This window comes from Melanotaenia boesemani, chromosome 10 (assembly GCF_017639745.1).
Source record: "Melanotaenia boesemani isolate fMelBoe1 chromosome 10, fMelBoe1.pri, whole genome shotgun sequence".
Classification (NCBI taxonomy): Eukaryota; Metazoa; Chordata; class Actinopteri; order Atheriniformes; family Melanotaeniidae; genus Melanotaenia; species Melanotaenia boesemani.
In genome coordinates this window covers 15,356,077-15,381,867 of record NC_055691.1, presented here as the reverse complement: position 1 = coordinate 15,381,867, position 25,791 = coordinate 15,356,077, and the positions used below count along the sequence as shown (strand labels likewise).

General features: G+C 40.0%; 2 protein-coding genes and 1 non-coding gene across 3 annotated transcripts; 2 read left to right on the top strand and 1 right to left on the bottom strand.

Moving 5' to 3' along the window:
* Nucleotides 1-1,217: 1,217 nt before the first annotated feature.
* Nucleotides 1,218-13,616, top strand: eif4g2b (eukaryotic translation initiation factor 4, gamma 2b). The gene is made up of 19 exons (XM_041996738.1): nt 1,218-1,322; nt 4,739-4,864; nt 5,440-5,542; nt 5,686-5,817; nt 5,896-5,962; nt 6,038-6,189; nt 6,313-6,423; nt 6,839-7,021; nt 7,358-7,499; nt 7,636-7,799; nt 7,898-8,011; nt 8,382-8,510; nt 8,652-8,756; nt 9,037-9,252; nt 9,363-9,621; nt 9,731-9,935; nt 11,552-11,760; nt 11,879-12,000; nt 12,095-13,616. Exons 6-19 carry the CDS (start codon nt 6,106-6,108, stop codon nt 12,158-12,160), a joined length of 2,109 nt encoding a protein of 702 aa, XP_041852672.1. The 5' UTR covers nt 1,218-1,322; nt 4,739-4,864; nt 5,440-5,542; nt 5,686-5,817; nt 5,896-5,962; nt 6,038-6,105; the 3' UTR covers nt 12,161-13,616.
* Nucleotides 8,122-8,299, top strand: LOC121648253. Its single transcript, XR_006011940.1, has one exon. It is a non-coding gene; the product is annotated as a small nucleolar RNA SNORD97 (small nucleolar RNA).
* Nucleotides 13,617-13,635: 19 nt separating the features above from the next.
* LOC121647546 (golgin subfamily A member 4) lies at nt 13,636-23,815 on the bottom strand. The gene is made up of 8 exons (XM_041997067.1): nt 23,549-23,815; nt 22,702-22,842; nt 19,437-19,637; nt 18,430-18,617; nt 17,331-17,544; nt 15,548-15,646; nt 15,342-15,409; nt 13,636-13,897 (listed from the first exon to the last, which is right to left on the bottom strand). Exons 1-8 carry the CDS (start codon nt 23,813-23,815, stop codon nt 13,738-13,740), a joined length of 1,338 nt encoding a protein of 445 aa, XP_041853001.1. The 3' UTR covers nt 13,636-13,737.
* Between the last annotated feature and the right edge of the window lie 1,976 nt (nt 23,816-25,791).

Genomic DNA, 25,791 nt, shown 5'->3' with positions numbered 1-25,791 from the left:
TCTCTTCTATTATCGTCATATTTCTTCTTTGGTAGACACACAACAAAACAAAACTGAAGTTGCTTTGGTAAAGGTAAGGTATATTTCTCTCCCTTACAAAACCGCACCGGTTCACCCAAAATGGCTTCTGCTAGCAAGTCTTAACATCCAATTGCTTAAGCTAACTATAGCATATTAGCTTAGGAGCCGGCAGATAACCTAGCTTGCTGGTGGTTCAGTTGATTTATATTCTCATAGAAAATGGCGTCGTCGCCTAGCTACAGTTATTTATTTATTTTACAAATAAATACGTCGATATGTTTTTATTTTAGTTTATTTATTAATTTATTTTTTATTGTTAACGGAATTCTGCTCTGTCATATGGATTTTTCCCAGAGTTACTTCAAATCTGGCCTTAGACACATACGTTTGTCCTCATCCCATCTATAGGATGACACTATAAGAACCGTCGACTGGTAACGTTAGCGGCCAACCACGCTGCCCTTCCCCATGCCACTGCACCACAGAGTCACGTTAACGTCAGGTTTCCAGAATAGCCATGTTTTCGATCCATGGTGGCAAATCAATATAAAGCACCTCAGCATTAGACTGTAGCAGTAATGCAGTGCATCTGCAAAGATTTTTGTACATGATGTAACGCATTACAATCCAGTTGGTGTTTCTGTGTTATGGGAAACATTTTACTAATGTTGTATGGTAGCTAATTTCAAGATTTAGCAACAAAGCGACCTGGCTAATTAGTTAGCGATTCGCGTTAGCCTGTTAGCTGACACATCTTTGTTTTGGTATAGCAAATAGAAAAGTAACGACATGTACAGATCCGTTCTTGTTTCATTAAAATTATGTCATTGTGCAAACCGTACAGTCAGTACTCAACTAGCAGTTTTTGATGGATGAGCTAACGTGTTAGCAGCGTATTTAAGTATGGAGGTCGTTTTTTTTTTTTTTTTTTTTTTTTTTTTTTTTTTTCTTTCTTTGCAAGTTGTTAGACCAGTGACAAAGACATGGATACTAAATGGTTGATCAGGCTTATTTGGCAAAAAATGAAAAGGAAAAGACGTTGTCATTGTATAACATTGGATAATTCAGGGCCCCCTTTAATGATCGTTTGATAACATCGTAGCATATCATGCAGTATGTGAATGTCTTGTTTTTACCCAACCCCCACGGATATACTAATTGCATTCCTTTTTTGCTCCCTTCTCTTCCACAGCACCGTTTTCCCCATCCCCTCCTATTATTCTTATTCTTTTGAGTATTCTTCATTGTCAAGCCGCCAAAGTGGAGAGTGTGATTGCAGAAGGGGGTGCTTCTCGTTTCAGGTAATAAACAAGAGCTTTCATAGAAAACACTAACATGGAAATCACTTTAACTTTTTCCAGGGTTGTTTAGTCTGCTGCCATCATTTTGGGCTGGAACTTCCTGCCTTTACAACAATACAGGATATGGGTACGCTCAAAATGGCTGTCAGACCCTTCTCTTTGTAAGATCTCTTAGAGAAATAAAGAGGTGTGTGTGTATATATATATATATATATATATATATATATATACACACACACACACAGCTTTGGAAGGGTCTCTGTCTGTACATCGTGTACATGATCACAAATGTCTACTATTTCTTCAGGTTCTCTTGGATGTTAAAAACAGAAGTATATGAGGGGCTTTTAGACAGCAGTTTTATGGTGCAGATGTTAGGCTACATAACACACGTCATGCTGGTGGAAATATTAAAAAATGTCTTTCATGCGATTGCACAAAGTTTGTAGATATCGTGAATATAAAGATGATCAGTTTAATTCAATCAAAATGTGAGCTGATGATTGAGTGCATATTGGTGGAGCACATAGTTTAAGTGGTGGCAGCAGAACAGTCTTTGAAAAATAATTCAACATTTTCTCTTGCTTGTCAAACATGAACCTTTTAATTTTAGGGTCTTACATTTCACTACAGCAGGGAAAAAAATAATTGACTTATTGAACAGAAAACTTATAGTACTAGATAGATAGATAGATAGATAGAAATATAGATTTATATTCAGAGTTGAAGTTGTGTTCTTAGATTCATTATTTCATCTCTGAATCAGTCCAGGTGTGTTTTATCTGCACGTCTGCAAGTTTTTATGTTTTAGTCTGTTCTGAATTATTTTACACATTTATGGTGACTGAACATCAAGCTCTGTTATTACAATGCAGGCGATCAACAATCTGAACTATGCATGAACAAATACTTTATACACGACATGTAGAACTGGAGCTTTTCTTGTTGTTTTGCTACTGAAATGTTCCTGCTGGATGTTACCTGTGTAAATGTGGCAGGTTAATAATGGTTACAATGTCAGGACATAGTCTGTTAAACAGCTGCAAGCCTCTGATCTGGATGTTTAAGTATGATAGGCCGCAAACATAATTAATTGAAATTGTCTATTCAAGAAGCAGCTTGAAAATGAAAAATCTTTTCCACCAGTAAAGCTGCTGCTCCTAAGTGAAACGTTTAGGACGGGGTAGGCAAGTTCTTTCCTAAAGAGCTGCAGGTGTTCTGAAACAGGGAAACAGAAAACCTGCAGGAGTGCGGCTCTCTAGGACCAATGTTACCTACCCCTGGTTTAGGACATTAAGCAGCAGAGGATAAAATTACTCCAGGATTTACATTTTACGTAACTTCCTGATATTTTCTTTTTTTCATCCTGATACAGCTTTTAGTGACTAATGTATAGAAATGCCAGCCTGCCAGCTTGGTGTAAGAGAGACGGCACATGAATGTATCCATTTATTTTAAACATTTATTCAAAATAGACCAAAAGGCATTTATATAAAATTGTCCATTTTAAATCCTCAAACGTGTCAGTATGCAGTGATGATGAGAAAACATGAATTGGTGACATTGCTTGTTGATTGAATTTGACATTTGTCACTGTTAATGGTCAGCTCTCATGCTGTGTTTCTGAAAATCAGATTTACTTTAATAGTTTTTCACTTTTTTTTTCCTGCCAATTAAATTTGACCTGTGAATTTCTAAGGAGAATCCTTCAGATTTTACTAAACTATAGGAATTTGTCATTTTGGTGTTTGTTGTGATGCCTGAATTTAACATTGTACTGGTTGCACCTCCATCGTTGCATCTGTCCACAACTAACAATACAAAGAAAACGTAGATCCATTTGTAAAACACATCTATTCAAGATGATGTATCATAAAACCTACTTATGGAAAATAGTTGTCATGTATCAGGTAGGACAGTTATGTAACTGACTAAACTGATGTGGTTCTGACATTGTCGTCAGAACTCTGCCCCTGTGAGTCGTCCCTTTTGATCAAAGTGACCATGACCATGTTAAACCAAAACTAGACTTTTAGAATATGTGTTGGTGAAATCGAACCTCTCAAGACTTTAGTAAATACCCAGAAAATGCAGCTGGAGGCTGAGTTACTCCAACATGTTTACACTTAACACTAGAATAAAGTTGGATTAGGAGCTCTGAATATGTAGTTTCTTACTGGACTCTGACCTGTTGGAACAAGAACGTTGTAAAAAAGAAAAAGACCAAAAAAGTCAGGAAAATGTACAGAGCTGTTTTTGTGTCAACTTCTGGATGTGGTAACAAATTGGGCAACTAGAATAAAACAAGAAGCTAGCCATTAGCCAAAGAGCTAAACGTAGACCACGCAGGTGAACTACAGATAAAGTATTAATGTGTGTAACGGCACAGAATGAAAAGTCTTTGTTTTATCTCTACAAGCATGTTTGATCAAATGCATGCCTCGTGGAGAACTGCCTCAGCTTTGTTCCTCTCAGTTGGCTGAATGGCTCTTTATTTAACACACATCCTCCTCACATGCACTGCATTAGCTTTGAAAATGGAAGCATCTTTTCCAAGTTGCATTTCTGGATATTAAATGAATGTTTGTGACATTCATTTGAAAACATGCAATATTAATTCATAATGACACAGATGAAGTTTAGCAATTTCCATAAGAGGGTCAGGATCCTTAATTTGTTTATAGATGTGCAGTTTAGATTGTTTTCCTTTAAACTTTATAGAATATTGACAAATGATTTGTATTAATGCTGTTATAGTTGATGTGCATCAGACTACGTGTACCTACAAGTAGAAGGAAAGATGCTTCCTGTGGGTTACAGTCTGCTGCATGAACCTGACGCATCCCCCTCCTCATGTTTGTCTCTGCAGTGCTTCTTCGGGGGGAGGAGGTGGTAGGGGTGCACCTCAGCACTATCCCAAGACTGTCGGCAACAGGTTAATTTTCTTTATTTCCCAGAGCACTGTTAATGCATAGTGGATTTTATTGTTAATTATAAAATGGCACTTTTAGCTATTTTTAGTAGTTTCTCCACTGCAGAACAATGAGGGGAGATGGTTTTGTTGATTAGAGAGCAGAATCCCAGGAAACCAATTTGAATTTCCAGAAATCCTGTAATATGATTTCTGTTAGCTGCAGATCACCAGTTAATGTTCACACACCATTAGCGTAGCCTTGGATCATTCAATCAGGAAGGCTGAAAATGGAAGAAACTGTACATTTGGAAGAGTTTAAAAGCAAGAACTATTTATTCTAACTGCTGTCTAAACTGAATTTAGGTAAATGTTAGATGAGGGCAGAGCAATGTTTGTGTGTTAGCTTTAAGGTTTTGTTCTGGAACAGTGACTATTTGCAGGGGCTTTGGTGTACCAGTGTGTGCCAGCCACAGCGTTTTCAGTGTTTTCTCTGTGTCTGCAGCGAGTTCCTGGGGAAAACCCCAGGGCAAAGCGTTCAGAGATGGGTTCCTTCACGAAGCACTAGACGAGATGTCAACTCCAGCAATGAAAAAGAGCGACATGATGCAATCTTCAGGAAAGTGAGGGGGTAAGTTGTCCCCTGGTCGATGTTTAAGCAGTTTTCATGTCTATTGATGATCCCCATCCAAGGCAACAGGACTTGAAAGTGAGATGCATTTTTAGAAAATACCCAGCAGCTGTTAGATTCCATTTTAATGTAAACTTTAATGTTTTGATGCTGAAGCTGCTTAAAACAAGGCTGAAGGGTTACAACGTCTAGTGCATGTGTCTCTGCTGCTCATGTGTTTACTAAACAGACAGATCGGGCTGCAGTCATTAAGATGGCATGTGCTTTGCTAAAGGCACTTAAATCCTGTTTTCTTCTGAATGAGGTGATGTTTGAGAACAAAAGTTGAAGACATGACAGTTTGCTTCAGGAATGTAGTTTATCATCAGACTGAATATGGAGCCTGAGCTGAGCAAAACATATATATATATATATATATATATATATATATATATATATATATATATATATATATATATATATATATATATATATATATATATATATATATATATATATATATATATATATATATAATTAGTGTGTAATTCCCTTGTTGCCTCCCTTATTTCCCACCTCCTCTCTCGTTTCACTAGCATACTCAACAAACTCACGCCTGAGAAGTTTGACAAGCTATGCCTTGAGCTCCTGAATGTGGGCGTAGATTCAAAACTCGTCCTTAAAGGAATCATCTTGCTGGTAAGCAACACTTTTATCTTCCTAGCTCTGCTAAATGGAAGCGTATTCATCCATTCTTGGCAGGCTGTTCTCAGTGACTCATACCCACTTATTTTAACAACTGTGATCCTGCTCTGGTTTGTCCCTCCTGGCTTGGTGCTCAGATTGTAGACAAAGCCCTAGAAGAGCCGAAGTATAGCTCGCTCTATGCTCAGCTATGTCTGCGCTTGGCAGAGGACGCACCAAACTTTGATGGCCCTTCATCTGAGATCCAAACATCCCAAAAGCAGAGCACAGTAAGTGACCAGTAGGAATATGAATGCACTTTTTATCTGTAATTGGTGCAACAATGTTGGTATTTTTTGTGATTGTAGACCTTCAGAAGACTGCTGATTTCCAAGCTTCAAGATGAATTTGAAAACCGCACCAGAAATGTTGAAAGTAAGTGTCTGTTGTTATAAGTCTTCTGCTAACCTCCCAGCCTCCGCTAACCTGATGCCGCTCTTCTCCCCACAGTCTATGACAAACATGACAACCCTCTTACTTCTGAGGAGGAGGAGCAGCGTGCCATTGCCAAGATCAAGATGCTTGGCAACATTAAATTCATCGGGGAACTTGGCAAACTCGACCTCATCCATGAATCTATCCTTCATAAGTGCATCAAAACAGTACGCCCACCCTTTATTTTGTGTTCTTGGTGAACTTCATGAAGTTAGTTTGTAATTTCTAAGACTGCACAGCTTCATTAAACCAAACTAATGCACATCTCCTGTAATGCCTTTTTTGTGAAGCTTCTGGAAAAGAAGAAGAGAGTCCAGCTCAAGGATATGGGGGAGGATCTGGAATGCCTCTGTCAGATAATGAGAACAGTGGGGCCGAGACTCGACCATGAGAAAGCAAAGGTAATGGCTCTCAAATGGATGCCATCTGGGGCAGCTCTATGTGGCTTTAATGTAGACCCCAGGATGGCATTTTGAATTCCTCAAAAAATTTCCCACAAAACATCTGCACAACATCAATGGGTTACTGGAGAAGTAAAATTCCTGTATACAATCGGGAGGTCATTTTGAACTTGTTTGCTACCTTTTCCCCTTCCCTGCCACCTCTTTTCTCCCCGTCATGCTCTTGTCCAGGTCAATCTTGTCACTTTGAGACCCGGCTTGGCTCACCATCTGGCCTCACCTAATGCCCGACTTGGCTCACAGCTGTCATCTTTAGTCCTGCTTTTACACAATTTCCTCCGGGATTAATAAAGTATTCTGATTTTAAAATTGTATGTCAAAGTGCAGTTTGTCACTCTTTCCGTCCTTTCACCAGTCTTTAATGGATCAGTACTTTGGCCGTATGCGATCCTTAATGAACAACAAGGAGTTGCCTGCCAGGATCCGCTTCCTGCTGCAAGATACAGTGGAACTGCGTGAAAACAACTGGATCCCCCGCAAGGCCTTCATCGACAACGGACCAAAGACGATTAACCAGATCCGTCAGGATGCAGTGAAAGTGAGTGCAGTGTTTTCTGTTTTTTAAATATACTTCAGAGAAGCAGTTGGTGTGCATCCAGATGTTGTGTGAGCTTTATGGTTTTAATGTTTTGTGATTTTAATATCAAAGTCAAATATAACATCTGCCACCAGGCTTTTAAATGATGATTATCAGACCCTAGTCACTATTCAAATTTACTTATCTATTTGTATCTATTTATTTCTCAGCTATTAATGCTGTGGTTATCGTGACATTCTTTGTTTTTTCTTTTTAAACTTTTTATGACTTTAAAAATTGAGATTTTGGGATGTTTTTGTTGTTGGATAATTTGTTGGAGCTCTGTTTGTTTGTTAGGATTTGGGTGTTTTCATCCCAGCACCCATGTCTCAGGGGATGAGGATGGACTTCTTCCTGGAAAGCCCTTTCATGCCCAACAGAATGAAACTGGACAGGGAGACTCTGGGGGGACTGGCTGACATGTTTGGACAGATGCCAGGTGTGCCATGTTTTCATTTCATTTCCCAAGTTAAAACACATATTTCTGTAAATTTTATCAAAAGGTCTTTCTTTTTTGGTGTGTATATATTCTACTGTCTGTGGTATTTGAACCCGGATCATCTTTTCTTCCTCAGGCAGTGGGATTGGAACCGGCCCAGGGGTTATTCAGGACAGGTACTCGCCCACTATGGGACGCCATCGCACCAACCCACTCTTCAATGGCCACAGTGGCCACATCGCCCCTCCTCCACAGTCACAGTTTGACATGGGGCCCAAGTCTTTTGTTAAGTCCAACCAGGTAATCCTGCTGAAAGTGGACATGAATATTAATCTGACAGAGGTTTGCCCACAGCTTTTAGAGAAAAGTACAAATATGTTCATATCATTCTTAAATAGGTTCAGAACCAGCATTTCCTCAACCAGAACCAGAACCACATGGCCCAACAGCAAGTCCAATCCAAGGACATGCCTCCACGTTTCAGCAAGAAAGGACAGCTCAATGCAGATGAGGTAACTGGACTTTTTGCTCCAGCTCCTTTTAACAGGAGGCTCCATGATGCAGCAAGCCAGACACTGTACATGAGTCCACTGCAGTAATGGCTGCATCCTGCTCTGCTTTTTTGCCCGGTGATTATAAAAAGACGCGTTATTCTGAGGAACACAACCTGCTATCAGTTTCTCCTTCTCTGTTTGCTCTGTCTTTAATCTCCTCTATCTTTCCTCTCCCTCCTCCACCTCTCCTCTTTTCCTCACACTGGCAGCAGGTCCACTGACTGCGATTATGAGATATGAGGGCATTTTATGTCACTTAAAATGCAGGTTTTGAGTCTTGTGGAAAGTAAGGTTAATACTCCTGTCTGTGCTGCCTCATGCTCCCCAGATCAGCCTCAGGCCTGCCCAGTCATTCCTCCTCAACAAGAACCAGGTGCCCAAGCTCCAGCCTCAAATCCCTACCATGATGCCTCCCAGTACCCAGCCCCCACGCACTCAAACCCCCCCTCTGGGACAGGTAAGGCAGTTACTTGGGGTCACTAATCAGTTCACAGACTGACAACATAAATTAGTTGGAGATTAAGTCGTTTAAGTTTTGGGAAAACATTGGCTTTGTTTAAGCACCTTATTGTTATAACAACACAACCTTTTGCCTCAGCCTCCACAGCTTGGACTGAAGACCAACCCCCCTCCCATTCAAGAGAAACCTCAGAAGACAAGCAAGAAACCACCTCCTGCCAAGGAGGAACTGCTAAAAACCACGGTATGCAAAGCCGTTGCAAAAATCATTTGAGGGATGTTTATATCTGGATGGAGGCATCAGAAAACTCAGCTGTTTATAATCTGTAGCTACACTCATCTGAAAGTGGATTTGTTCTAATCTTAAGTGCTTGAAAGCCCTGAAATCTGGTCTGCCACAAGACAAATGGTACTCAAAGACTGAACCTACTTGGCTTGTAAATACAGAGTAGACACACAAACAAGATGTGTCCTGCCTGGAGAGTAGGCTTCTGCTCATTCCTGTGCTCTCGTCTCCTCTTCAGGAGGCGATAATGACGGAGTACTTGAACACTAAGAACCTGACTGAGGCTGTGAACGGTGTGCGGGAGATGAAGGCACCAAAGCATTTCCTCCCTGAGATGCTCAGTAAGATTGTCGTGTGTTCCTTGGATCGCCCTGATGAGGACAAGGAGCATGCCAGCACTCTGATCCACACACTCCGCACTGAGGGTCTCATCACTGGGGAGAACTTCATGCAGGTAAAGATCAAACCAGAACATGTTGAGTATGAAGACGGTGCAATAAAGCAGTGTTGACTTTTTTTTTTTTTTTTTTTTCCTCTTCTTTTCAAATTCGCCCACAACCTCAGGCTTTCCTTAGCGTCCTGGACCAGTGCCCCAAGATCGAGTTGGACGTGCCACTGGTAAAGTCCTACCTGGCCCAGTTTGCAGCCCGGGCCATCAACGCAGAGCTGGTGAGCGTGGCAGAGCTGGCTCACCCACTGGAGAACGGCACCCACTTCCCCCTCTTCCTGCTTTGCCTGCAGCAGACAGCCAAGCTGAAGGACCGCGAGTGGCTCACGGACCTCTTCACGCAGAGCAAGGTTAACATGCAGAAGATGCTTCCGGGTGAGAGCTCCCCTGGTTCTTATCTCATGTATCTGGGTGTGTAACAGATCAACCCATAAGGGAGAGATATACACCCCCTGTGACCCCATTCCCCAACTTCTCATGACAGAGATCGATCAGAACAAGGACCGCATGCTGGAGATTCTGGAGGGGAAAGGTCTGAGCTTCCTCTTCCCGCTGCTGAAGCTGGAGAAGGAGCTGCTGAAGCAGATAAAGGCAGACCCATCTCCACAGTCCATCTACAAGTGGATTAAAGACAATATCTCGCCCAAGCTTCACACTGACAAAGGCTTTGTCAACATCCTCATGACAAGGTGAATCCTTGTTTCCTCTGAAATTAACCTCTTCCTCTGAGATCTGTGCAGTACAATTTTAGCACACGCTAGAAAGCACCAATCCCAACATGTAGCATACGAAAATGACAGGTACGGAATCAGCTAAAAGACTACTGAGCATTGCCATCTAGACAAAACACAATTCAAATTCCAAGCAAGCATGTATGGAAAAACATGAAAACAGCCCACGTTCACTTTACAGCTTCTGTTAATTTCACCACTTCAAGCAAATCACAGAAACAAGGTACCATATGAAATTACAAAGATATCCGTCTCATCACCGAACAAAGAAAGCTCCGTCAGCTAGCAGCTAAAGAGTAGCAAAAAGAGCATATGACCTAACCGTCACCTTTGCTGTTATATTCCAGTTTTTAAAACTCTTTGTGTTGTCCTTTGTCAGCTTGAAATGAATCACAAAAGTAACGGTTGTTTAGAAAAGGTTTTACAGTGAAGTGTGCTTTCTTCATACAATATCTAAACTTTGCGGTTACTTCTTATTGGTGTGTCTATGGGGAAAACCATTATTATCCCTTATTACCCTTCTTATCCCTTAATTCTCTGGACTGATTGGTCAATAGAGAAAGTCAACCAGTGGGTTCTGCTTTTTTGTTTTCTTTAGGCTGAGATAAAAATGTTTATTTTCAGTGTTCCAAATGGATTTACTCAGACACATTAACACATCTTTTTTCTAACTTCTGTAGTAAGCTCATGTGTCAGCTTTCTTTTGAGACCAAGGTTATATATACAACCGTTGTAGTTGAGAAGATAAACCTCGGGCATGTCATGTCAGACAGGAGGCAGAAAAAGTAGGCCTCATGGTGAAGACGTTAAATGGTGCAAGACTTGAATGTCATCACTGAGATTCCTCTTTAGGGGGCTTAATTTTGTAATGTAATAAATGTGACTTGGTTGGTAGATTTTCTTGTATAAATGCAAAGGAAAATATTAGTTACCTTGAACTAGGGCTGGGCGATTAATCGATAAAATCGATAAATCGAATTTTCCATTTCTGGAGATTAATTTTTTTGAAAATCTGGATTTTTTTCCATAGTTAGTTAGCAGCAGACTTAGCCCTCCCTCCACACCAGAACGGTGTTTGTCTGACAGATTTTCAGTAAAGTGACCTTTTACTCACGCCTGGGATTTAGCTGTGCGTATAACTGCAGTGAGAAATGCTGCGCTCTATGAGATGCAGAAATCAACTTAACGCACAAACACTAGTTAGGAGACAACCTTCATCAGGGGAATTATTTCTGCAGTGGATCCTGTATGATAAGGATCCAGATGGAAAGAGATCACGGATGCATTGTGTCGCATATTTCAATGTAAGATATGAAGTCCTTTATATGGTGGAAGAGCTATGACATTATATGCTTTATTTTTGCTAGCATTCATCTATATAAACAAATGAATGTTTTTAATAAGTTTATTTATGTTTTGTAAAAGAAAAGGAAAAAAAATCGATTAAAATCGGAAATCGGATTTGGTTATAAAAAAATCGGAGATTTTATTTTTAGGCCATATCGCCCAGCCCTACCTTGAACTGAGCTCGAAGACTTTGCGTTTAACCAGACAGTGATGTGGTCTCTTCTCAGTTTCCTGCAGTACATCTCCCAGGAGCTGTGCATGGCGGAGGGCGACGATCAGCTGGCGGCCCCCTCCAAAGAGCAGCTGGAGCGGGAGAAGCAGCTGCTGCTGGCCTTCAAGCCCGTCATGCAGAAGTTCCTGCACGACCACACTGAGCTGCAGGTCAGCGCCCTCTACGCGCTGCAGGTGCACTGCAACGCCAGCGCGTTCCCTAAAGGTACAGTGGCCTCGTGTTTGCTCATTTAATAGTCAGCTGTAATATAGAATAGTAAGTGATTTTTGTATTAAACTTAAAATAATTTAATGTCGAATCATTTGCTGTGTTTTCTAAACAGGCATGCTGCTGCGCTACTTTGTCCATTTCTACGACATGGAGATCATTGAAGAAGAAGCCTTCCTTGCATGGAAAGAAGACATTACCCAAGAATTCCCTGGAAAAGGAAAAGCTTTATTCCAGGTACAGTAATCATGTACAGAAGAGGAGGACTGGAGCAATGAACCCACAAGATTTAATTTGGTGTCAGACTGACAGATTTTTTTTGCCCCGTCAGGTAAACCAGTGGCTCACCTGGCTGGAGACAGCTGAGGAGGAGGAGTCCGAGGATGAAGCAGATTGAGAAAGAAGCCGAAGCTTCACGGCATAGATTGAATTTCTCATCTTATTAGACTCGCCTTTCCTTTTTTCTCAAACACCGTGCTTGATTTAACCACTACCACGTGGCACTCTGCTGCTTGTCTTGCTAATCTAAACCGAAAGCTTGTTACCTGTGGTGGGGGGAGGGGCTTGTGTGCGACCAGCCGCACCGTTTCACCGCGCTGAGAAGAATCAATTGATCCGTTGCCTCATGGGTGTTTTTTAATCTATCCTGATCGACTCCATGAATTCTTTAAGTCTAGAGTGGCTCAACTATATTTCCTTCTTCTTTTGATTGTGTTAAGTTTGTTACTCTCACTTTTAATGCATGTTTTTTTTTTTTTTTTTTTCTTTTCCATTCAGTTTTAACTCACTTCAACCTTTCTCTCATAAACAGCTTTATTTCTTGGATTTCCTTTGGAAGGGCTACGTGAAATTGGTGATTGTCACTAATAGAAGTTAAAGATAAAACCGCTCACCAGACGGCTTGTCAGTGAGCTGCTTGTAACCTGCTGTAAGGGTCCATCATGTCATCACACCCAGACGCCATATTTAGCAACAGCAGAGTGGATTCGCAGCGGTCCAGAGAAAAGCCAGACCTGGTGACGCTTTACATGGCCCACTGAAGCGGAAATGAAGTATAAACTGGCTAAACATTTAATAACTAATAAAGGTGTGTTTAGACAACCCATGCTCATTTAAAAAACTTTTTTCTCCCTCCCCTTTTAGGTTAAAAAAAAAAAAGTGAGCGTCTTTAGACCTTTTCCCTCACTAGGAAGACGTCTTTTTATAATCTTTTCCAGTTAGTCGTCGACTACATGAGTGGTTGCAATACTCACCCTCCAAATGTTACAATATTTTAAACCGGTGTAATCATTGGTGTGCCGCCGTAATGTATCGAAGTTGCCTGTGTTTCTACCTCTTAGTTAGATGGGCTTTTTTGGTGTTTGTGCTGGGATAATAATGTAAACGAAGAATCTCAAGCCCAAACAAGTATTTCATTTGGACCCAGCATAATTGCACAATTTATGGAAGCATTTCCAAGGAAGCTTCCCTCGTTTACAAGTATTGATTATTTAAGTGCAAACGAGAAGCTTCTTGGCATCTTCGCAGAAATGGACCCATGAAAATAATTTTGAGCTTTGTCTCTTCCCTCCCCCCCACCTGGAGTTTGGAATGACTGCAATAAAGTGGCCTGTTTTTTCATTTTGAGGCTTGAAAACAAGACGAGCGATACTGAAATTGGCTAAATTAAAGTTAGACAGGTTGTAACCGATTGTTTCATTTAGTGTAAGAAATAAAACATTTTACCCAAGAATTGTGCTCACAAGCCATGTGTATGTATAGGGCAAAGGATTTGGATCTTATTGTAAGGTATTCATAATTATTGTGCACCTCTGTTGCTTTAATGTCAATAAAGTCCAGTACATGAGCACCAGAACCATCTGACTCTTATTTAGTTTTCTTTCTTTATTTAATCAATGCATGAGAATTTTTGACAGTATGAAACATCATCCTAAGCTCCTGTTGAAATGTGAGCTTGATGAATTACATGGATCATCACTCCTGGTCTGTGGGAATCCAGAAGTATTCCACCACCTTCCTGCTTCTGCGTGGGGGGGCAGAGTCGGGTCGCTCCCCTCCAAAGGCAGGTAGATCATCAAAATGACTTGGCCCCACATCCCTCCCTGTGTGTGGGGCAGAGATCCTGAACATGGTCCTGAAAGGAAAAATGCACTCAGTAGTACTATGAATATATCATTAGTCTTTGTTTTGTTATTCCCATAGCAAGAAATGTTTAAGGAAAATCAGCTGCATGTGTGGTCATCCCCAAAACTTGTTTTAAGAGTTACTGACATGTAGTGGTAAAGAAGGGAATAGAAGCTTGTGACGACAGTGTTGTGCAAGTTCAGCTCCTTTCAGTTTTAAGTTATAACAGAATAACTGTAACCAAGTAACTTTTACTGGGAAGGCATATCCTTGAGGGCTGCAGGCAGTTTGATCTGGGTCGTTTGGGGCTGCTCGTAGGGGACTTGCTCTTTCCTAATGGCTTCAGACTGTATGTAGTACATAAAGCATGTGATGCGCACGCTGTGTCTGCAGCTTTTCACCTATGCCTGCCATTTTAGAGCGGGACTGTGCCGACACTGCCATGTTGCTAGAGTACGCAATGCATGGTGGGTTGTTGTGAAGAAGTTGACAAAAATCTGTTGGATCCATTTGAATTGAAGGTATGTTGGAGCAGGTAAATAACAGATAACATTTGTGTTCTAGAGGGTTAAAGCTGATAAGGAACACTTTAAAGCAACGTTTCTCAAACCAGGTCCATAGAACCCACTGCCCTGCGTGTTTTAGATGTATTCCTACTCCAACACACCTGATTCAGATTAATGAACTTCCTCTTCATGGTCTTTGCAAGCTCGTTAAACACTGATCTGTAGGACATCCTACAACAGCTGTTGGCCTTGGGTCATCCTCATCCTTCCTCCTTCATCCGTCTTTTTATGGTCTTTTCTATCACCCATTCATCCTCTCTCCCTCTCGCTCATTCATCCATACATCTTTCCCTGCCTCACCTATCCTTACATCCTCCCTGATTTATTTATCCTTCTGCTGTCTTTCCTGTCTCTCATCCATCCTCCCTCCCTTATGCATCCATGAACCCTTCTATCGTCTTTCTACCCTCTGAAAGGATTCATTTATCCTTTCATTCTTCCTCATGTACTGCGTTAGTGCAGGTTACTGACAAGCTGTGATGAGTAACACTGAGTCCAGAAAAGCATGTTGTCCATTGAGCTTATAGATGTCCAGCAGTCAGAACAAAGCCCCCCTTTCTCTTTGGAACCAGAGGTCAGTTCATGTGGCCTCCAGTGTAAAGGAGGCTACGTCTTTCAGATCTGGAGGCATGCTGCTGCAGCGTTGCAGTTTGAACAGAATGCTGCGTATTTGTTTAGTGGTGATTAAACTGTATGAGCTGCAGTACTTTCATGTAAAAATTTAGAAGCACGAGAGCAAGAAAAGTCAGATTGTAAAACATGTTCCAACATAGGTTGAGCTCAATCAACTGGAGATGATTTGATTTCAAAGCTGTTCATTACAGATGGGAGTTGAACGGAGGAGTTGAGGATGTTTAAAGTGGGAAAGGGGATCAGGTTTCTGTTTACCTGGATGAACTTCTCTCAGGCTCAGCCGGACTGGACTCAGGAGTGGAGATGTATACGGGGTCTCCCTCCTTCAACATAACATGAGAGGAAGTGATGTCGCTGTGTTACTGTGTGAATAACATCAGCTATACAGTTAAACATTGAACTCTCATCTGCATATTTACGACTTGAGGACTGCTTCAAGAACTCATGAAGTATCATCTCACCGTAAAGTTTCTCAGGTTGCCATCTGGATTTTTAAGGATTTTAACCCTCTGGTCGCTTTCGGTCATGCACAGAAAGTAGCTCTTGATGTTGGCTTGGCACTGTTTTAGAAAAATGGGTGTAAAACTTAACTGAAGATCTTTTCAACACAAGCAGAAAATGACTTTTTTTTGAGTATGAGGACTGTTTTGTACAATCCTGTTTTGAATAAAGTTGGGAGATTGTAAAACACCAAGAAAATGCAACAATATTCAAATCATTTACATTAGAAAATACAACCTGAGCTCCAGAAACGCTGGTACACTATGTAAGATATGAAGAAAAGTAAATATTTGCAAATATTTTGAACCAAAATATAGTGACAGTAGAACATAGAAACACAAGATATAGAAATTGGGATATTTGACTATTTTATTAACAAGAATACTGTCCTTTTACATTTTTGGTGCACCAAATATTTTCATTTGGGGAAATATTTGGACTGCAGACAGGCCTGGATGTAGTATATGGTTTAGCATTGTTTTGCTGAAATACTCAAGACTTTCTCTAAGAGATGCATCATCTACAAGGGAGAATATTTCGCTGGACGACCTGTAAAAATCTTTCAGGGTTGATGGTGCCTTTCCAGGTGTGCTAATTGTCAGTTTCATCAACACTAAGGCTGCCCCATATAATCACAGATGCAGGCTTTTGAATTGAGTACTGGAAAAAAAAACTGCATAGTCCCTCCCCTCTTAATTCTGGGGGTCATAGTAACGGTGGGTAAAAAGAATTTCCACCTTGCCTCAGACCATTTTAAATGAACTTTTTGGTCCATAGAAGATGGTTTCTGGATCCTGGCGTCATCTTTGCAGCTTTAACCTGGATTTCACAGTGAACTTAGTTCACAGACAAGGATTTCTGGAAGTGTTTCTGAGCCCATGCAGTGATTTTCACGTCAGAATCAGGTCTGTTGTTAATGCACCTGAAAGGTCGCAGGTACTGGCTGTGTCCCCTGCACATAGAAAGGAGTCCAGATTCTCAGACCCCTTTGATGATGTCATGTTCTACAGATGATGGCACATTTGAAGGTTTTGAGAAACATTATCCTGGAAATACTCCCCAATTTATAGATGCAGTTATTCAATTTATTTTTATTTTACATCATAAATGTGTCTGCAACTTTTCATGGAACTGAAGAAACCTGCTACAAAAAGTAAATTTCAGCACTGAATCTTTCCTTCTTTAGGACCTTATTTGCAATATTTTTTCTATTATGTATCAAATGTTTTCAGTCGGTCAGTCAGACTACAGGGAGGCCATCTTTACTGAGAAGCCATGCAGAACGTGGTTCAGCATCGTCTGAAATAAGCAAAGCTTTGGCTGAAAAAGGTGGAAGACAGTATGAAACCATAATGATATTGTTTGCAGTTTCACTCCGTGTGTTTACATCTTCAGGTTGCTCTTAATATCCAGCTAAAAGTTTCCATTCTTTTGTAGCTTCCTTGGAACATATGGTTATGTGGCATATTTTAAATTTGTATATAGTTTTACATTCCTATGTTCTAAAGGGATTTAAATTTCTACTATATACAACATCTCAACTTTTTTATGTTTTAATTGCCTAATGGTTTATTGTCAGTGACTCTCATTGAGTTTATGTTAAATATTAATTCTTATTTAAATAAAAAAAAAGGATCCTTTACATAATACTTTCATTCTGTGTTTTACATACAGTAACACCAGTACGTGATCTTTGGTAGTGAAATATGAGGGAAAACTGCGGCAGTGATGGAGAACTCTTACAGCTTTGCTTTGCCTCTGAGCCTTCAGGTCCTCCTGAGCTCGGACAATGTCGGCCAGCTCCTGGTGCTTCTCCCTCCAGCTGAGGCACTCAGCCGTCCTCCCATCCTTCTCCTTCTCTGCCAGGCGCCTCATATCCTCGGCCTCCTGTTGGGCCTGATTGGCCCTTTTGCTCTCCTCTTCAGATGCCATTGCTCTATGCCTTGAATTCAACTCACTGCAAACAGACTGCTGGAGTTAAATTATGACACATCACAGAAAAATAAGTAGTCATTTCTTTTTCAGCTGAAAGAAAAATATATAAGAGATATTAAAAGGGAAAAATCGATCTTTTAGCTGTCACCCAGCCAGGTACAATATGTTTGGACAAGTGTAGGCTAACTGCACATCTGGAATCAGGTTATTACTCCAATAATTCTTTGAAGAACCATTGAATTTTGTGGATGCTTCATGGAGAGCATCTGTGCTAATGTCCATATTAAGCTGAACAAATGTAATTTAATGGTTCTTGATCAAAAGAATAGTCTTTTAAGATTCACTGTGTGGCTTATACACTCTCTGACTTCCATACTTCAGTTTTGTTCTCGCCTCACATCTTGGTGGAACAAATAAAGTGGACAGTAAGTGCATAGCTTTTTTATTTATTTATTTTTATTTTATTATTATTATTAATGTGTCCATGTATTTTAACATAACTTTTAAAAAAAAAACAGTCTTTTACCAACTTTCTCAGTTGGCTTGTGGTCTGATTTTGACTTGTTACAAAATCTAAGAAAAAATCCTTCAATGGCTCTTTGTCATCATGCAGCATCTTTATGTGTGTTAAGCTGAACATTGCAGCTAGCTCCCAACACATTTTTCTAAATATCATGATTATCATCAGGACCAGTATATCACAGCACTTATAATTAACACTAGATTTGCTGATGGCATTTGGTCTTCCAGTGTAGAAGAAGTAATCATTCCTACTCTCGGTTTTTTTTTTAAGTTCTCTGAAGATTAACACTTGAACTCTGAATGCAAAATTAGACAATGAAGACTTTTTAGTAGGGCCTGGATGGAAAAAAAAAGCTTTAGTAAATAGTCAGGTAAAGGGAGACACCTCTCTCTAAGCTGGGCGTTTTCTTGTGTTACTTGTCTCAGTTTGAGTTGCAGCTCGTCTCTGTCTCCCTCCAGGCTCTTGCTCTCCTGCAGCAGGGCTTGTTTCTCGCCCGACACCCGGTCTAGCTTCAGCTTCGTCTCAAAGTAGCTCTTCTCCGTTTGTGCCAATAAGAGCTGCAGATCAGTATGCTGCAGGACGGGAAGAGAAAAGTCAGATTAAATGTTGCGAAGATGTGGAAGCAAACAACACCTCTCTCCCCCATCCTGAGTCTGGTTCTCCTGGAGGTTTTCCTCTCCATTGTCGCCCGAATCCTTGTGCAGCTCAGGATGGAGGATTGAATCAAAGAGAAGGTGTAGGCAAGGTTATCCTTGCAGCAGAGAACTTTATCTCAGTGGGATTTTACTCTGGCTAATAAAGGTTTAGTTGTTCTTATAATTTGGACTAATGTAATGTTTGTTTTAAATGGATTATTACTATTATTAAATTTATTGGATTGAATTGGTGTGTATCTGTTAAAGTGCATTGGCATCACTTTGTTGTGAATTGGTGTGATACAAATAAAGCTAAATTGAACTGAATTAACTTTAAGCTGTGAAAGCATTTGCTTTTGATCACAGCCAAACCATGCTAGAAAAGACAAGTTAAGAAAAAAAGGGGGGGATAAACCACAATGTTTATTGCCGCAAACAGCTGTTATCAGACATCAATGTGTTTTAAACGGTTTCTGTGTAAGGAATGATACCCAACTGCTGCTTTTTTTCTGGGATGTGTTGACAAAAGCTAAATACAAAACACCACAGACTGTACTGACTTCATTAGTTGGTACTACAGAGACTTTCATTAAACTGAGCCACAGTGTAACAATCATACTGTAATCTGTGCTTTTAAAAATGACTGATCTAAAGTTGTGAATTTTGGTCGTCCTAACAGGTGCCTGTAGTCATCTCTGTTCTGCTGGCTATTATTGCCGACAGAACCGATTATCTAACAGGTTAAAGGTCCTTTACCTCCTTTTTAAGCTGCTGCAGCTCTTCACTCAGGCGTCCTCTGTCGGCCTCAGCTGATTCCTTGTCCCGCTGACAACCGAGGGCCCGAGCCTCAGCCAGGGCCCTGCTCTTCTCTGCCTCCCCTCTAGACTCCTCAGCCTCATCTGCAGCTCGTGAGCACAACGTCGCCCTCTGCTGGCTCTGACACAGCTTCTGTTTCAGCTGATGGAGAGCAGAAGAGTGGTGGATGTACATTGGCTTGGTCAGGAAACATTAGAAGCCTGCTTTTGTCTCTAGATGTAATATAACCCAGAACACTGAGACAAATAAGGGTCTGTTTTTATATCAGCATGAAGAGATGTGAGACAAAGATAAGACATGGAACGCTTTCACAAATTTCACTACATTTCTAGTGAGACCAGATCTGAGGTTTTCTGCATCAATGAGCCTCACAAGTCGTTCTTTTCTTATAAAAACTATAAATGTCTGTAACCAGAGCATAGTTCAGCACAATGAAAAGTCACATAGCATCATGTAAGGTCATAATTTGATTTAACTTGCCTTATAAAGAGTTTTGCAACATTTTTGAGGTCTTTAAAGTAATAAAAATCCTGGACAGAAAGCATTCTGCTCTCTGATTGGACTACTTGATGTGTCATCATTCAGTCAGACAGAAGTGTAAAGATGGGACCAGAAATCTGCTTCTGCAACTTCAGTCTTGCATGCAGGTTTTTGCTTTGCCCCCATGAACAGATGTTTATGCAAAAGCACTAGTATTTTTCTCTATAAATACAAATCTGACTTTTAAATCCATGCACAATCATATCTACGCATTCACAAACTTGAATGTCTCAGGCAGATTTTTTTTTCAGAATGATAAATTTTGATTAACAAATACAAACTGTAAAATTATTTGCAAACATTAATTTATAGCAGCAAAATCTTTATTCTTTTATATTGAGCCCATATATTTCTTGTTCCTGAACTTAAAGGGGTAGTGCACCCAAAAAATTTGTTTTTTGAGCTGTAAACAACACAGTGTTACTTCATTGTGATGAAAACAACATAAACTGTTGATAAAATTTGTATTCTTTAAATTTAAATGAATTTTTTGGGGGGTAAAAAATGGCTCTGAATGCCCCCTACAGGGTAAAATCATGTTTTGTTTTTTGTGATGTAGAGCTGTCTCGAAGTCATGCACACGCTACCACCTGGAGAGAAATAAAGGATTCTACCAAGCTCTGACATCTAAATGACACACAGTTCAAACCACAAGCAGTTACATGGGAATGTAACAAAAACATGAAAACACCACTGTCCATTTTAGAGCCTCTGCTACTTTCTCCACTTCAAGCAAACTCCACAAACAAAGTGTCACATTAAAGCAGAGACTGCTGATTACAGTGATGTCTGTCTCATCGGTGTGTGACAAAAACTCCCTGAGCTAGAAGCCAAAGATTAGTAAAGAGAGAAAAAAAGTACATTGCTCATGTACTCCACTTCAAACAACTATGCTAATGTTTTCTCTGTCTGAAATGAATCATGAAGGTTTTTATTAAAAATGAACTCCTATGGCAAAGTATTCACTCTTCCTATCTTGGGGTTCACTTTTCTCTAGATCCTCATTGTTTTTAAGGTGAATTTGAGAGCAATCTCTATGCTCCTGACTCTGACCATTGATAGAGGTGATTGTCAAAGTTGGGTGGTGGGTTCTTGAGATATTTACCCGAATCTTAAAACATCTGTAAACCTGCTCAGATTAACTTTTTGTAGCTTCCTCATTTTGCACAGTTCCCCATCAGACCTTATTATTCTTAGATGAACTGGGCTGCTATCCTCCGGCTTCACTGCAAGTAATGTGATTTTCTTTTAGGAGGAAATAATCATTAAAACTTTTTACTGAGTTCCAGGTGAATTTACAGTAACAGATATTGTGATTCTGACACATCCTCACATCTCAGCTTTCTTTAAGACCAAGATTATACATACAGCCCTTGTAGTTGTGAAGGTAAACTGCCATTTTGAACAAGAGGCAGTGAAATAGATTTTGTGAAGAAGAACACACAGGTCTAAACACAACCCATCAACTTCTGTCCTCTGCTGTAGACATTCTGTTTCCTCCTTTTACTATAAATCAGGCTAGGTTACACTCTAAGGAGGACATTCTGGACATTCTGGATACCATGCATAGATGATTGTGACACTTGCAGTTCTCCTCCCTTTAAGGTGTCTGCAATAGGAACAAGCACATTTTATGATAAAAAGAAAGAAAAGTGAAATATTTCATACATTTTGTTTATTAGAGCAGGAACAGCTTATGGTAGCTGTCATACTTTTTGTACTTGTCAACTGTAATGGACACTGAGACTTACCTAATGAGGTAACAATGTTATAGCAGGCAGGGCTGTCTCAGAGAGCACACAGCTACAAAATATCTGAGGGAGATTCAGATTTGTATCTCGTGTTGCTGAAGTGTTACTACAGGATCCAAAAAGGGAATGAGCATCATCAAAAATTTATTTATTTAGCAAGGTGAGTCAGTTGGAAACCTGTTCTCATTTACAATGACAAACTGGCCAAGAGGCAGCAGAAAAAGGCAACACAGAAACAATAATAACAGAAAAACACAAGAAAAACAAAATTACATCACAGACAATATCAAATGAAAATAGCAAAACTAATAAAAAATAATAAGTTAGTGACTAAAAACAAGTGCAATGGTTTTGTAAAAATGCACCTTGCACAACCAGAGCCAACAGTGCAGGACTAAAAGCTTCCAATGGCCTTGTTGGTCGGCTCACACCCTGACTATGTGTGCACACATACCTTAACTTTTTAAAATAATTTTAAATCTAAATGGAAAGACCTGGAAGATGCATTCACTGACCTGTCACTGCTTTTCGCTCTTTTTTCATGTTGGTTAAATTCTTAGTTTTATGTTCTCTGTTGTTGTAACTATGCTTTTAACTGTGACTGTCTGTTGTTTGTACGTGTTTCTGCTTTTTCTTGGCCAGGAGTCCTTTGAAAAAGATGATAAATATTGGCTTAATCAAGGAGCAAGACACATGTCAGAGATGGTGGAAATCAACCCAGCAGAGCGACGCTGAAATACAAGTTTAAGGTCAGTTATCAACAGGTTTCTCCCTTGGAAACCAGACAGAATCCTTTTTATCTGTTTTTAATGAAGATCTGTTCCCTTCTTTTTAACCAAATCAAGAGATACACTTTTTTTTTTTATCTCTTGAATGATTTGCTGTTAGGAACTATGTCCAGTTTTTGAATGTACCTCTTTGACTTGAGCCTGCAGCTCCTGGTTCAGGTTCCTGAGGTTCCTCATGGTCAGCTCATTCTCTGTGCGCATCATGATCCGCTCCATGTGGATCTCATTTAATAAATACTTGTTTTCCTTCCTCAGATCCTCACATTCCTGAAAAAGTGTACGTTATTAGTGATGTGCCATGAAGAACAAAAGCTGCACAGCTTAGTTCTTGACAGTAAAAATGATAAATATAATCATCGCAAGGACTTGTCACCTCTTTGTAGATCAAAGTTTGATTTCAATATTCATCATTCAGCAGTAACTTCCTGCTTCACTCTCCTGGCTGCAAATTCTCTCTATCACTCTTAATATATCAGGTTCAGTCATTCATTCATGTTATTTTTTAGGATTTCTTTTTCTCACGCACATCCAAAAAGCCAGAATGATAAGGTCAAACTGGGGAATGTTATAAAGAACATAATTTGTTTTGGGGTTCTTCTTGACTCCTTGGAAATGTTTTGCTGATGAGTGGATTCACCTTCTTTAACACAGGAACACAGAATGATTGCCATGTTTGGACAGGGAGTGGTTTGAAACAGCTTATTCACAGATAATCATTTAAAACTTCTTATCAATGACATTTTCTAAGATGGAGAAGATTTGGATTAAAACAGCAAGTTTAAAAGGTATTTTCAACCATCAGGCTGTGTTGACAACAACAGTAAAGGTATTAATTTCCTCGTTTATGTCCCACAAGTTACATGTTACTCCAGCAGTGAGAGGTCAGCAGTGAAATCTTAAAAAGGTTTTTTTAAAGCTCTCTAAAGGGTTAGATTTATTTCATTCGCTTTGCTCACACTTCCTATGTCCTTACCTTCCTCTTTCTGACCAGCTCTCCTTGCAGGTGATTAATCTGGAGGAAAGAGCCACTGGAGCTGACGGCGCTGACCGGCCTGACTGCCCGTACAGGCCTCCTGGTCGCTCTGGAGAGAACTTTGATCTCTTCCGTCACCCCATTCCCAAACTGGCCGCCTCTGTTAATGTTGCTGCTGCTCATGGAGAAAGATTTATAGAAGCTGTCATCTAATGAGGACTTCCCAGCTGTCTGCAGGTCTGCGTGGGACTTGGCTCTTATCGACATTTCAAATGTGCAGTCGTACAAAAATGTCTCAGTAAATTAGTATTGTGATGGTGCTCGAAGAGAAGACAAGGGCTCTGGGTTTGCTATTAGAACACGGGTCAGCAACCTGAATGAACGTCTCAGTTTCATGCGGAGTTTACTGGGTGTAACCTATCACCAAAGAAACATCATTCATCATTTATTGGGTAATGTGATAGGATAAACCTGAATGGGACAGAGAAAAACAGCTTCTGTGTTAAGGCATGAGGACATGTATCTCTTTTGGGAAGTCAAATTCAAATTTAACTATAATAATTTAACTATTTAAGTATAACACCAGGATTTTCTGCATCTGCCTACAATGGGAAAGCAGTTGAATCTGGTGGAATGACATAAAATTGTGAAATATCTCTACTTTTTTCAAATGAAATGCAAAATTAAAGAATGAATAGTTTTAAAGTGTAATGACAGTGAGATTAAAATATGTATGTTTAATGGAAGTCAATAGGACACTTTTGCAAGTGCAAGAATCATAAAAACAATAGAGTGAAACAAAAGATAACAGCAGGCAAAACAAACAAAACAGAAATTCCACTTCTCTGCCAATTCCGTCACTCCAAGAATATATGCAGACATGGTTATACATCATGAAGTTTGTTGGTCCATTAGCTCATGCTGGAGACATTATGAAGCTGCCCTAGCAACCCTGCTCCCATGTCTTATGGTATGTATTTAAGAAAGGTCCCTATGTCTGCTGAAACTTCCTGCTGTCATGCTGGAGTGGAAATCTGATCTTGACTTTTAAACAGGACGTCATGCCTGATTGTTTCTATGAGTTGGTGGGACAGTGTCCCTCCATTTAAGTAAAAAAGAATATCTAGCCAAGGGGGGCAATATTTTTCTGGAGAAAGGGCCAGGGATGGAAGTTATTTAAATGATTTATGGAAGAAAAAAAAAAAAAAGAAGAAGTAGAAAAAATATTGATGTGTGAAGATTTTATTGCAGTTTTTCTATGGACAATTTGGACAAGCGTTAAGGACACTGTAGGGCAATATCAGTGATTTAAACTTGACAAAGAGGACTGTCTGTATTGTTAATTTCCTTAAAAGATTAATTGTTAAGGATTTCTAAATTAAAACAGTTACAAACATGCAAATATTAGGTAAACGTATCACAGTAAAAGAGGAAGAAATAATAGCTAATATGTTAGCGTGCTAACTACCGTAATCTGTAGGCTAAATAGAATGCACTTCTGTAGCCTATAGCCTTAAAAAAAAACTAGGTTAACCTAGGTAGGTTAACATTTATCTAGGTTAGAAATGTTTGTTTCTCAGCTATCATTCATTTCTCAATTTCTCTCCAAAAAGGTTGACACTAAGATAATTGGAAGAGCACAAAAACATAAAGGCCCCAAGTGCATAATGCAGAAGACGGATACGCAGACGGACGAACAGTTATGTCCGTATTCTGCATCGGCTACCCGCGTAATTTGGTCTGCTTTCATGGAGCTATCCGTCGCTTGACGCAGAAGACAGAACAATACAAGTGGAAATTGCGGGGGCAGTGATGAGCAGAATAGCTGCCATGCGACCAGCGAAAGAAACAAACCCAAGAACAAGAAGAGGAAAGGGAAGGGAACAAAAAAACAGAAGAAGAATAAAGACACAGACAACTATCAAAATTGTGCAAGCTTTTAAAGAAAGAGTATATGCAAGTGTTTAGGGCGTGTTGGACAGTTGGAAACAACTTAATAGCGATGCATTACCGCTGCTGTCTGGAACTGACGTCCGCTCGTGGGGGTGAACTCTGAACCTAGCACTGCCCACTAGTGGAGGAATAGACTTAACAACGATTGCAACACAAAAGACACATGGAAGTATGAGGACGACAATGAATGACGTTTGAAATGGACTTTGCTATTTATATACATAAGGGAGAATAAATGGGCCTTAAGTGAATGAGGTCTTGTTTACCTGAGCCACCTGTAACATCCCTTA

Excerpts from the sequence above, each read along its gene's own strand:
- eif4g2b (XM_041996738.1), top strand. The coding sequence starts at position 6,106 with ATGCTTGGCAACATTAAATTCATCGGGGAACTTGGCAAACTCGACCTC. Across the intron at positions 7,800-7,897 it reads CTTTTGTTAAGTCCAACCAG|GTTCAGAACCAGCATTTCCT; the intron begins GTAATCCTGCTG and ends ATTCTTAAATAG. Across the intron at positions 11,761-11,878 it reads CGCCAGCGCGTTCCCTAAAG|GCATGCTGCTGCGCTACTTT; the intron begins GTACAGTGGCCT and ends TTTTCTAAACAG.
- LOC121647546 (XM_041997067.1), bottom strand. The coding sequence starts at position 23,815 with ATGTCGATAAGAGCCAAGTCCCACGCAGACCTGCAGACAGCTGGGAAG. Across the intron at positions 18,618-19,436 it reads TGCAGCAGCTTAAAAAGGAG|CATACTGATCTGCAGCTCTT; the intron begins GTAAAGGACCTT and ends CCCGTCCTGCAG. Across the intron at positions 13,898-15,341 it reads CCTGAGAGAAGTTCATCCAG|GACCATGTTCAGGATCTCTG; the intron begins GTAAACAGAAAC and ends TTTTCCTTTCAG.